Source organism: Anguilla anguilla, chromosome 11 (assembly GCF_013347855.1).
Source record: "Anguilla anguilla isolate fAngAng1 chromosome 11, fAngAng1.pri, whole genome shotgun sequence".
Classification (NCBI taxonomy): domain Eukaryota; kingdom Metazoa; phylum Chordata; class Actinopteri; order Anguilliformes; family Anguillidae; genus Anguilla; species Anguilla anguilla.
This window is the reverse complement of record NC_049211.1, coordinates 22,992,801-23,006,261: the sequence shown is the minus strand read 5'-3', so window position 1 is coordinate 23,006,261 and position 13,461 is coordinate 22,992,801. Positions and strand designations below refer to the sequence as shown.

Here is a 13,461-nt window from a genome sequence, read left to right as displayed (position 1 = left end):
ACTTGGGCTCTGACTAGTTCCGACAGATTGTATATCATCCCAAGGTTTTAGATATATTAATAGTTTAAACAGTCCCCTGCCACGTGGATTACAAGACATTCAAAAAAGATTGAAGATTTCCGTTCATAAGAATACCTCTAAGTCTATATATTCCATACAGTCTCTGTATGTTGACTGTTGAGAATATCTTGGTTATCACCATAGTACCAAAATAATGGAAACATATTTGCTTGGAAGAGTTCACTTGGGACTTCCAAGCATAGAAAATAATGCAAAAAAAAAAAAAAAATTAGAAGGAGGATCACAGTCTAAATGTTATAATGGTGAAATGACATAAGGCCCACTTGAAAATTCAATTCAGCACATAATTAAAAAAACAAAATACAATAATTTGTACCGGGAATCTAATTCACAATTTATTTTTATTGGGACATAACACTAAAAAAGACACCCAGATATAGCATATGGTCACACTCTTCTGAAGACACATTCACTTCTGAAGACACAAATGTATTTTTTTTTTTTACAATCCATTAGCACTTAAATACCTATGAAAAAAATGCACAAGAGAGAAATAAGCATACCACCATTTTAACCCCCACCCTCCCGACAAGTAGTATGAAAATATCAATGGAGGTTGATTATGTGAGAATACATCAGGGAGAATTATTGTGGAGTATGTTTTTCTTTCAGTAATCTGAGAGAAATATTCCAGTCTTTTATCGCCCCCTGTTGAAATTTCAGAACACAGCAATGTCCTATTGATATATATATATAAAGAATCAGGATGTATTTACAACTTGCACAAATCAAACAAGTGTGTGCATGTGCGTGTGTGCCTGCACGTGTGCGCATGTGTGTGTCTGTGTGTGTATGTGTGCTGATAGTAGCAGCAGAATAAATTCTGAAGTGTACATAAACATCTGCTCAAGTGCAAGAAAATGGCTCAATTTATTGGACTGCACTTCACCCCACAGCAAGATAATGACCCCAAAAATACTGCTAACTGAAAAATTGACTGGTCAAGTCAGTCACCTAATCTGAATCCAATTGAACATGCAGAAAACTTAAGGCAATTAGCCCCCAAAACAAACAGGAGCTGAAGATGGCTGCAGTACATGCCTTGCAGAGAATCACCAGAGTACCTGGTGATGTCTATGAGTCACAGACTTCAAGCAAACATTGTATGTAAAGCATAGCCAACAAAGTACTAAACACGACTACTTTCATTTACATAACATTAATGCGTCCCAAACATTATAGTGCCCTGAAATGGGGGGCTATGTATAAAAAGTGCTGTAATTTCTACAGGGTGAAACCAAAATATATTAAAATGCCATTTATCCCCTTCTGTAGCACCCCCTCATTTTAACACAAACAAGTCACAAAAGTTATTTACTTTTTATACTCTTTTTGTCACGCACACTCCAAAAGAGCAAAAAGTGCTCTCCATATATCCACTGTTTAAAAAAAAACAAAAAAAAAACAACTACACTCTCTAAAAGGATGTGTCGATATCAAACCCATGCTTTGTGTCATGGTTTGGCTGCTACCTTTGTGTTACAAATATAGGATGCAATTTATTTGTTACTAAAGTGATGCTTTAATGCAGACTATGTTGAAAGTACCACAAAATGTTGTCCTCAACTAGTCGTGGAGGTGTGTAAAAAAAAAAAGACAAATTATGTGCTTTTTTAACACATCTGTTTTGAGAGTATAAAGCTACTTTAGAGACTGCTTTCTGCATAACTAAAGTAAGCTTAATGGAAACATGACTCCAATCACTCCCTGGACTGAGAGTATGTCTTTGTGTGAAGATTGAAAGCAGAGGGAACCCAGTGCGCAAGAAGGAATGTAGATATCTAAAGGTGAATAAATCTAGGTTGAGAGAATTTTTGACATAGGCTAAAGGGATGAGGTTAACCAGTACAGCTCAGATTTTACCTGGATATAGCCAGGGTACAACTAGTCGGCTAGATAACTTTTACTTCCCACTGTTGACCCAGCTGGGTTTTCACATGAACATCTAGACTGTGTTTCACCAACTTCACCACAAAAATGTTCCCCGGGAAGATCGATAAGTTATTAACCACATTAGCGGGCTAAAATTCTAACATTGTTTCTCAATTTACAGTACAGTAGTACCATTACACGTGCACATACCTGGCTATGCAAAGTTGACAAGACGTTGCCTAACCCACGCGGAAATATATGGAAATATGTATGGAAATATATAGGACATGTACTACATGTATTTTAATAAATGTATATATATTTTTTTTAAATGCGCTTTTTTTACATTATAGCATACTTAAAAAAGTAAAAATGAGTTTACCACTTTTGCATATTTATGACATGTACTAAGCTATTTACATAGACCTATATGTGCTTACATATAATAATATAATACTTATATATAATATATTTAATACATGTTGTTAATATATGGATTTAAATAAATTTAGGATTTCCCACCATGAATTTAAATATATACTTTCGTTAGCCTACACCTTTATAACTTCTTAGTCACTCCTGCTATAAAATTACAAAAAATAAAACAATTATTAATAATAATAATAATAATAATAATAATAATAATAATAATAATAATAATGAAAAAAAGGAACAGAAACCGTCTAATTAGCTAACTTCACTTTTGTATATGACTAGGGTGGATGTCGTCATTTACACAAATGGGAAATGTACAAAGCAGTGGAGTTTTTCCCGCAAACCACACACCACAAGTTTCGGAAATAGGCTATAACGTTTTCTGCGGACAACTGCGTTAACTGTGTTGTGTTATTAGAAGTAATATTTTCCTTATTATTATCCTGGTATGACACCGTATTTTTGATTGGGTTAGCTTAGGCTACCTAACGTTAATACGCTGGTGGGCCAATAACATTAGCTACTGTCAATTCCACAATATCTTGAAGGTGCGCAATGACATACACATTAAGGCGTGTCGCTTCATAGCTGACTGTCGTGAAAACCAGCGTTCGACAGCGTGGATGGGAAAAACAAAGCAAAGTTTGATTACCTCACCATGTGAAAACCACGTGCGAAATATAGTATCTTACTGCAGTTCTGACTTGTTTTGACTTGTTCGAACAGTCACTGAAACGAGATGCCACACCTCACGGCTGAAACCCCACCTCCTTAACTTGTCATGAAATAGACGCCTTCTGAAGTTTAAATTTCAGTTATCAAGGGTAGCACACACAGAGCATATTTTTCCAGGCACAGCATTATGATTTTTATGACATTTATCCTAATCTCGGGACTCCTCGTTCTCTATTTAATTGCGTGCACTCGGTCGAGGTGAGTAGGCAATGTGTTCGTTCTTTTTTAGTTAATTGCGGTTCTACTATTACAAGGTATATAAGACTTGGAATATTATGATTCGAGTTTTAGCTGGTGCGTATGTTGTTCGTACAGTAGCCGGGGCCAAAAATAAGCTGTCCAACGTGGAGGATGTGCTGACAATAAGCTGTCATGTCACAAGTATTTTAACTGATATGAAATTTTGTATATACACTGATTTAAAAATATACTGTCTATATACTGTATACTGTAACAAGAGCTAGTTTTCAGAGTTGTGATATGATGCTTGTTCACCTGCTATGTTCTCTGTTGCTGTTTATTTCAAAAGTATTTTGATTTGCTTATTAATACGAGATCAAAGAATGAACCACCTTTAGACAAAGGCCTTATTCCTTGGCTGGGCCATGCGCTTGAATTTGGAAAAGATGCTGCCAAGTTTCTAGCGCGAATGAAGGAGAAACATGGTGACATTTTCACGGTAAGAACACAGCTGGAATTAAACTATGATCTATGCATTTCACTTGACTGTTATCAACCTACTGACCATGTTCAAAATTATTTTTAAGGTTTTAATTTGCTTATGCTTATTTCAGACTTTTAATACTGAATGGAAATAGAATAAACAGAAACATGACCTGACCATCTGATGTTTTGCACAATGAATTGCTCATCATTCCGTGATGAAGTTTCGTTAGTTGATTCACACTATTTAAAAGGAGATTAATCATGAGTGCCACAGAATCCTGGTTCCTGTAACTGAATAATTTGCAGTGAGGTCACAGTGAAACCCTGAATGCAGCATGTGATTGAGTTTGTATATATTTTTTAAATCGCCCCTGCAAAACTAACTGCAATAAAAAGATGTGAAAAATATTTATCTTTATCATCATTATTATCTTCATAAAATTACATTACAGTAATAATTACATAATTAATAATAATAATAATAATAATAATAATAATAATAATAATAATAATAAGAGTGCTGTGTTCCCTAGGTGTGTGTTGCTGGGCACTATGTGACTGTGCTGCTGGACCCAAGCTCTTACGATGCTGTCCTCCAGGACACCGTTTCGTTGGACTTTCACCGCTATGCCCAGGTGGTGACGCAGAAAGTCTTCTGCCTGCGTCTGCCCAGCAGCTGCGCTGCTGCACAGAGAGCCTGGATGGAGCAGTAGGTGTCTAGATCATGAGTCTGAAACGGCATTGCAGGTCCTTCCGGAACAATCACCGCGTGTGCATGTTGGGGTTATACCACAGATATTTTTGGCATGGTGTCTTTTTGTTTGTTTTGCATTTGATGCTATTTGCACTGCAGCACAATGAGCAGGCTCCCGTGAAGAGAAAAGATACTTTGTTTTGTTTGGAATATCAGAAGTATTGTTTAAGCCTGACAATGTCATTTATCCAATGCTAGCCGTTCATATTACAGAACATAGGAGGGTTAGTCTGATCCAATAATACAACAGTGCAAGATCAAACAACGTTGTTTAACATACAGAGACAACATCAACATTTGAATGCCTAACATTAAATGGCTTTATGTGTCGTATGGAAATAAGGCAACCTAGTGTACATTCTCTGTGGTTGTATGGGGACAAATGAGTCAGGAGGAATTTTGCGCAATACAGCTTGACAGTAAAAATCGCAAGAAGGTGACACTGCTGTGTGTGTGTGTGTGTGTGTGTGTGTGCGCCACTCAGACACTTTGAAGGAGAAGGTCTGGCTCGCCTGGGCAAAATCATGCAAGAGAACGTCCGTGCTCTGCTCTCCTCGCCTGAGATTCTCCAGAACCCGACGGACTGGAAAAAGGAGGGCCTCTTCAGCTTCTGTTATAGACTGCTCTTCAAGTATGACCTCCCTTGAGTCTAGGCCCCCGGGGAAATACCTCAGAAATCTTACTGTCAGCAAACACAGATTGGGTAAAACAATGTGGGCAAAACAAAAATTGTTGAATAAAGCAGAAGTTGGAATTCGAGTTAAATATATCTGGCTGTGCAATCAACTGAAAGCTGCAGCAGATGTACCTTTGGGTTTTGTAGCTTTTTTAAATCTAAGGACAAAGCATCTTTGTGCTGTTTACACTTTTAAAAGTTTAATTCTGTCATCTGGACAGCAGTTGCCATTGATGTTTTTATAGTGTTCTTTAGATCTCGGGCCAGATACGGTAAAAATTTAATGTGTCAGGATACAGGAAGCATCTGCTCTTCCTGTTATTTATAAAACACAGTCATTGTTCTTTAGCAGTGCAGCCAGTATCAATGATGGCCTTACTCAGCTGATCACCTAACCCATTTTAAATATGTATTTTATTGTAGTGAGTTCATCATATAATTTATGTACTATTCATAATGTCAGTTAGGGTCAGTTATAAAAAAATATATACAGTGCCTTCAGAAAGTATTTGTCCTACTTGAACTTATAATTTTTATGCATTGTAATATTTGTTTTTCCCCCTTTACCAGCTCATTTACAAATATATTCACCCCAGAGTTATTGCACATAGGCCTCTGGCTGCCATTAAAGGCCGCTATTAGGCAGCTATTATGCTCAGATATGTCTGTTTGAACTTTACATGTTTAGATTTTGGAATTAAAATTCCTTCCTACAATTTTCAAGTCATACCAACGATTTTCTATGGGATTCAAATCTCCACCATTGTAGGACACTGACCTTTCAGCTTTTAAGCCATTCCTTTGTAATTTCGCCGTATGCTTTGGGTCATGTTCCTGTTGGAGCATGAAGCTTCGCCCTGAAGCAGCCGGTTCTCCTCAGTGATTTGCCTGTGTTTGGCTCTATCCATCTTTCCCCTGATGTCAACAGGCTTGCCAGTCCCTCTTGCTGAAAAGTAGCTCCAAAATAGGGCTTTTTCTCAGGCCACTGAACTCAATTTTAGTCTTGTCAGACCACAGAATCTTCTTCCAGAAGGTCACAGGGTCTGTCACATGGATTCTAAAAACTCCAGGCATGATTTAATGTTGGTCTTTCTCAGAAGTGGCTTCCAGCACCCTTCCAGAGAAGCCACATCTGCCAAAGGGCTGCAGAGATTGTCAATCTCTGAACAGTTTTTCCCAATTCAGAATTAGTGAACTGACTGTTTTCAGGAAGTCAGTGCACACAGTCTGAATCAAACTGTGTGTAGCGCATACTGGCTTTTGACAGAATGAGCATACACGTGAAAATAAACTTTCACAAAATAAAATAATAAAACAATAATAATAATAATAATAATAACAAATAAACATTTATTTGTATGTTTATAACTAACATATACAATGTAATAGTTATAAAATGTATGTTACACATACTCAAATGGAAAATCATATTTATTTTGTGCACGGTTTTACCCGGCAAAGAAATTAGCAAATGTGATTGAGGGTAAAATGTTCCATTTAATTTTTTATTGTAGCAAAATAAGTGAATATTTTTAATATTTACATATGGAAAGACTCATATGTTGTCACAGTAATACATGCATCTGCCTGGCAACAGTGGGATTAGTCACAGTCATAAAAGCCTTTGGTTTATAATATATACTGTATATGCATTGTGTTTTAGATGTATATGTTCATAAAAGATGTTTTTAAGTTGTATAAAAGTTAATGATAGAAATTTGGAAATTCTTTGTGTATGGGAAGCTCAACCCAATGTCATCCTCCTGTCTTTCTCACTCTCTCTCTTCAGGGCTGGATATTTCACCTTGTTTGGCAAGGAACACGGCAACAACTGTGACGAGCTGAATGCAGTCTATAAGGAATACCGAAAATTTGACAGCCTGCTGGTAAAGATTGTACGGTCAACGCTTAAGTCAGGTATAATAATGCATAATGAATAAGTATATTCCAACTGTAAAATATCCATATATGAATAAAAAATATTTTACTTCATTCATGAGTAAAGGCTGAGCTGGTCTGTCCTTCCAGCTTAGAAAAAGTGTGCAGCTAAAGATAGGCTTATAGCTTCCAGAGCGTGCAACTGAAGCCTAGTGATGTACCCCCCATTCCAACATCGGTGAGGTGTTCCTTCAGGAGACAGCTGGATGTTCTGTAATGTTGCCTGAGGAGGGTGCAAGCAGGGCATTCCTTGCTTAATTGCGCAACGGCATCTCCTCTGGTCAACCAGCCACAGCTGTGCAAGGAGCGCAATCCAGGGGAATAGCCAGCAGTGTAAAGGAGTGGTATCCGACCCTTCAGATCATACCTGTCTGACCCCCATCTTCTCCTCCTCCTTCCAGGTGAAAAGCAGACGGCCAGTGAACTGCGTGAGCAGCTGTGGCTCCGGCTGTTGGCAGGGAAGGCGAAGTCTGGCTGCTGGCAGCAGAGCTACCGTCAGTTCCTGCGGGAGGAGGGGGCGGACGAGGAGACGCAGGCCAGGGCGATGCTGCTGCAGCTCTGGACCACACAGGTGAGTCGCGCCAGCCTCCGACAGGTGGAGTACGCACGTGTTTCATAAATGGAGGAGGTCGGCCCTCCCGGAGCCTCCTCCCGGCTCTGCTGAGGGTTGGAATGCCCTCCGCCCTTTTTCGGTGGATAAATGAATAGGCCTCTTGTTTCTGGAATTTTCATGTCCCAGCTCTGTGTGTGAGTGGTGAAACCTGACACCGATGGCTTTTGTTTCCATGACACCATAATATTCTGCTGTGTAAGCTTTGTGTGAAATGATCCCCTATGCTGGGTCATAGTATTTCTGTGTAACACACCTTTCAGTGAGGCAACGGTTGGCTGCCTGCCTTCTTCACCCCATCAACAGTATCTCTTAGAAACATAAATTTGACAGTACTTAAGATAAGATAGCTGGAGGAGGAAGTAACAGCTGCAACATTCCAAAGGAGAATTTTAAAAATAAGATATATTTAATGCAAACAAGACTTTAAACACTGATTGGACCAACTCAGGATGAGTGAAAAAAGTGCTTTGTTTTGACTTGTAAATGTGAATTGTTTAAGTTCTAAGAAATTTGTGAGTAACAGTAGTTTGAGATGTAGGGAACAAGGTCACATGAACTCATGAGCAACACACACACACACACACACACACTTACACAGACGCACACACACGTCAATCACATACTGTGCAATGAAACAAAGACACCAAATTGCAGTAAATACAAAATCACAGTTGTACTGTATTGCATCAATGCCTTTTCTTATTATTTATTGTCTGATATACTTGAATTACCTTTATACAATTACTGTGTCTGCCACAAGAGTGCAGTATTGGCTTCTGTTTCAGTAATGTACTCACACATAAACAGTCTCCAAGCGACTTCATAATGTTGCTGCAAATCATATAGCTGCAATGTAATGAAAAATGAAAAAATGTAATGAGAGTGCAATATGTTTTTTGGCAGTGGGGAAACACATACCTTCAGAAATGTGTGAACTCACAAGAGAACTGCTTAATTATCAGCTTGTAACAACAGGCCCTCATAACCTGCTTTAAACAGAAAAAAGAGAAGGTGTGTCATTTCAAAAAATACAATGCATTTAAAAAGTCCTTGCTTATCTTGATACTACTATCTTGATGGAGAACAAACCTGAAAATCAACAATTACACAATACGGCCATCAGTCTGAGGTGCTGTGCACAAGTGTTTGTGAAAAAGAGTCAAAGGGGAAGTGAAGGAATGTCTTCATTTCTGTCAGTGGTAGAGACCTCCAAGCATTTTACATATACCTTGTAGTTCTTATAAGAGAGAGATTTAGAACAGTTCTTTTTTGCTCTTTATCCGTAGTGTTTTCATTGCTTTATTATCCTTTTCATTCTTCCTCAGCTGACTGTCTCCAGGACACTTCACATAGACAGTCGGCATACGGTTCAGACATGCATCATCTTCAGTGACTAAGGGAACTGTGCTGGTTCATTGCGAAATACTGGGCTGTTTAACATTATTTGACACTGTGATCACCCATACTGATATTGGAACCAGTCCTAAAACTAGTGCTAAACTGGTCTCGTATTAGTCAAACCTGGCTGCATTTTTAAAGCTCACTTCCTTGTCTTATTGAGAAACTTTGCTCATGAGCACCAGTGCGGTTGGCTCCAATATAAGTGTTTCAGCCACCCATTTCAATGTAAGTCCGTGGTAACAATACGGTCAAAATATAAAGTCAATTTTATATTTTATATTACACAAGAAAATGTAGTCCCAATGTGTGCCAATTTGTAAAGCTATTGTGTTATTTTGACAAGACTGTACTATTTTGTGGACGAGTCAGGGACAGTTTGCTTCACTACTGAGCCATTGTATCTCATGCGCTTAGTGGATGACCTGACTTCATGTCCCTACTCCGTCTCTGGCTCCATTTTGTACAACATGGCAGCACACACAAACTGCACTTCTCGGGTTTCAAAACACTTTTCGCCAAGCCCTTGGACAGTCAATGGATGACATCACAGTGACTTTGTCCATCTTTTTCTACAGTCTAAGGTCACATCTTGGTCATAAGCACCTACATACAGTATAGTGTATGTATAATAATAATGCTGGAAATTAGATTTATTCAACGACAGGCAAGAAAACGGTGGATAGTGTGTCTCAGTGTTTCGGAAGGTTGCAACAGGCGACATAATTGTGTGTTGTTGTCAGTGTAATGCAGGACCTGCTGCCTTCTGGTTTTTGGGGTTCCTTCTGACCAACCCTGAGGCCATGGATGCAGTGATGAGGGAAATCAACAGCCTCTCGCTACTGGCGGGAACACAACCGTGTCTCCCCGTGGACAAACTACAGAACACACCAGTATTTGGTGAGACTCATCTCTACCTCCCTAATAATCATAATGTGTTGTACTCATGGGTATCACTCCTGTGGGGCTGTGGCAGACAGTTAAAGAAGCTGTGAAACCATGGTGCAGATGGTGTTTTTTTACAGATTCACTTAAGATATGCTCAGTTGCTGGGTGACCAGTAGCTTGTCTAAAAAGCCATTTGCTGAGTTTTTCACTTTAAGCACATCATAAGGGTATACCAATTTTTTTTTTTCGCACAGTGCTCCCAGCCAGTCTCAGTCTCAGTCTCAGTCTCTGACTGAATAACTGAATAACCCCTCGGCCATAAGGGCCTGGTTTGACCTGCATGAAAAGGCCTCGCCTCTAGACAAGATTAAAAAGTGTTCAAATAATTAAGATACTCTTTTTGTGGTTAATCTAGGGTTCTGCAAAGATGAGTATATCACCTTTAATTAGCGGGGCCCATAACTTTGGGAACCCAAGCCAGTAATGTACAAAAAAAGGGTCATAAGGCCATAAATGATGTCATAGGATAAGAACATTTCAGCAGTGAAATGTAGGTCTCAGAGGTAAACTGATCCCTGCTTATGGAAGTAGGTGTCAGGTGCAGTTTACGCATTTGCTGTTTACACTGCAGAATTACCCATAAGGCTGCTCAGGCCTGAAAGATGGACTTTATCGTTTGTAGAAAATAATGAGCAAAGCTCATTCCTAAACATCATGCTAAATAGAAGTTGTTGAGTACTTTTTTATTCCAGTTTACAAATTTTCAGATTTCATTTTGTATGAGTGTACTATGTAAAGAAGATCACAGTGACAATAAGCTGTTTCCGAGGGCTGAATTGGCTGTTGATAGAAAGGAACCCACAAAAAGCTGCAGACACTGTGGGCCTGCAGGACTGTATCACTGCCTTAGACTTGTTTGTTCCCTGCGACTCTCCTCTTCCCCCTGAAAACAGTGTAATAAATAAGTGTTCTGGCATGAGACCTGATAGCATGCTGTTGTCCGCTTCATAGACAGCACCCTGAGTGAGATGCTAAGGCTCACCGCCGCAGTCACCATCAACAGAGAGGTTCTGCAGGCCAAGACTCTGCGCCTGGCGGACGGCCGGGAGTACGGCCTCAGGCGCGGGGATCGCGTACTTGTCTTCCCCTACCTCAGCCCCCAGATGGACCCCGAGATCCACCGGGAGCCAGAGGTACGTACCCGGGCCCACCCCAGAGCACCGCACCGCACCCCAACGGCCAGCAGGAGGACAAAGAGGTCAGACATGTCAGGACAGCGGGAGTTAAAGCAAGTTAGCTGCGTCTTAACCCAGGCTCTCAGTCTGTCTCTCATACCTCAGCATTTATAACAACATCCCCCCCCCCCCCCCCACCTGAGGATCACAGAGACGCACCATCAGTCTCAGCCCAGTGGAAAAAGACCCGATTGCTTTTACATAATACGAGCCCATTGCTTATGCACACAAACAAGAACAGTTTTAATAGATCTGGGATTACGGCCAGAAAGGTTCAAAGTTAAACTGCAGGATACCGTGGGATTAGCTGGGTGCCTCTCTAATAGGAGTGGAGATAACAGGTGTGAGAAAGCGAGCTGAATGGCTGCGTCACAGGCCTCAGCTATCCCCGTCACGCTTACGACTCCTTACACGGCCACAGAAACCAATAAGGACAAACTAAATGCTACAAATGCAATATTAATTTCCATTCGTAAAGTCAGTGGATGATTTCAAAAGGCCTTGGGAACGATTGCCAGTTCCTACCGACCTTTCATGGTGCGAATGTTTGTGGTTGTAGAAATTCAAGTACGACAGGTTCCTGAACGCAGACGGGACAGAGAAGACAGACTTTTTCAAAAACGGGAGGAGACTGAAATACTACACCATGCCGTGGGGTGCCGGGAATAACACTTGTGTCGGCAGGCACTTTGCAGTCAGCGGAATCAAAGCGTAAGTGTCCCCAAGTCCTCCACCTGTCCCTGTACCCTCAGATCCAAGTCTAAACTGTGAGGTCACTCCCCGTCTCCTGAGACAGGCTTAATGGCAGACGGTTGGGTTCATAAGGAAGGTTAGAATCTAATCCTCTCATTCTCACTAAGAGAAAAAGCCATTAAGAAAGACAGTTCATCCTATGTCCTCAGATGACGTGCAAGAAGTTACAGTATACTGCGAGTCATTCCGTAATTCGGATGTCGTGTATTTTGCATATCCCTGACGTGGCTGGTGCACATTGGCGTTCATTCTTTGCATGTTGCAAATACGCTTGGATATATTTTTAACTAGTGATCACCATACATTTGCATATCTTGAATATGTTGTTGCCTGAGATGACACACTGATAGGAAAAGTTTCCAAAAATCAAGAGTGACAAACAGAAGGCTAAAAGAAATAAATGTTTTACCAAATGACAGATGAAAAATTTTGAGCACTGACATGCAACTTCCACAGACACACTCTTGATCCTGTCCCTGGCATGCATGTCAAATTAATTCCAGTCTACTGATATATATATGTATGTAAAGAGAAAAAAGGAAAGAACCTGCGTGTTGTCACAAACATTCAGGGTAAATTATCACCAAAAAACCACAAGATCATGGCTTAATTATTCTCTATCAATCAAGCTGATGTAGTCTAAACACTTGGTCTTCACCAATTAAGAAGATCAATTGGAAACTGGGTGTGGCTTTTCTTCTTGTGTTATTTCTATTACCTTGCAACTCAACTGTTATTTAAAGTGTACAGAAGTACCTTTTTATAAAAAGAGGGGGGAGCAGGAGTTTGGAATGGATTTTGGAAATAAGGGTTTGTGGCTAGGTTAGGGAAACTAAAAGCTGCGTCTATGCAGATGTGCTGCAATTATAGAAACCAAATTAGCACCAATAATGCACTGAAAAACAAAATATAGTGGGAGTCCTTATCAGTTAAGTGTAAGCATTGAAGATGCCTGACTGAAGCGCCCGTGTGTTAATGTGTAGTCTGACATTTTCTTTTTGCCCTGAAGGTTCATATTTATGGTGCTGACTTGCCTGGACCTGGAGCTGTGTGACCCGGACTGCAGCATGCCACCAGTGAACCCCAGCCGCTATGGATTCGGCATGCTTCAGCCAGACGGGGACCTGGAGATCCTCTACAGGATGAAAAGACACAGGAACACGACAGAGGGACGAACATAAACGCTGATCAAGTTAACTAAAGCAGAAGTAATCCTGATGGCTAAAGCATACCTTTTCATGAAGTCAGTGAGTTCATGTAGTTGCCGTCTTAACCCTATAAAGCCTGATATATCAAAAAACAAGATTTCAGCTCTTTCAACATCAGCCCATTTTTGGATGCTTCAGAAGTAAATAGTCTTATTTTTTATTTTTAAGTAGGCAGTAGGCATTTCTGTCTTTGTTTCAGTTAAAGTGAC

General features: G+C 40.0%; 1 protein-coding gene across 2 annotated transcripts; it reads left to right on the top strand.

Annotated features, from left to right (window-relative positions):
- The first annotated feature begins 2,643 nt into the window (after positions 1 to 2,643).
- ptgis (prostaglandin I2 (prostacyclin) synthase) lies at positions 2,644 to 13,249 on the top strand. 2 transcript variants are annotated; one of them, XM_035380595.1, is made up of 10 exons: positions 2,644 to 3,321; positions 3,679 to 3,802; positions 4,323 to 4,498; positions 5,028 to 5,174; positions 7,009 to 7,136; positions 7,559 to 7,728; positions 9,912 to 10,068; positions 11,068 to 11,249; positions 11,851 to 12,002; positions 13,054 to 13,249. In XM_035380595.1, exons 1-10 carry the CDS (start codon positions 3,251 to 3,253, stop codon positions 13,223 to 13,225), a joined length of 1,479 nt encoding a protein of 492 aa, XP_035236486.1. In that variant the 5' UTR covers positions 2,644 to 3,250; the 3' UTR covers positions 13,226 to 13,249. The 2 variants fall into 2 exon arrangements, with proteins under 2 accessions (XP_035236486.1, XP_035236487.1); XM_035380596.1 differs by having other exon boundaries at positions 2,645 to 3,321; positions 3,653 to 3,802.
- Positions 13,250 to 13,461: the final 212 nt, after the last annotated feature.

Excerpts from the sequence above, each read along its gene's own strand:
- ptgis (XM_035380595.1), top strand. The coding sequence starts at position 3,251 with ATGATTTTTATGACATTTATCCTAATCTCGGGACTCCTCGTTCTCTAT. Across the intron at positions 7,137-7,558 it reads ACGGTCAACGCTTAAGTCAG|GTGAAAAGCAGACGGCCAGT; the intron begins GTATAATAATGC and ends TCCTCCTTCCAG. Across the intron at positions 7,729-9,911 it reads TGCAGCTCTGGACCACACAG|TGTAATGCAGGACCTGCTGC; the intron begins GTGAGTCGCGCC and ends TGTTGTTGTCAG.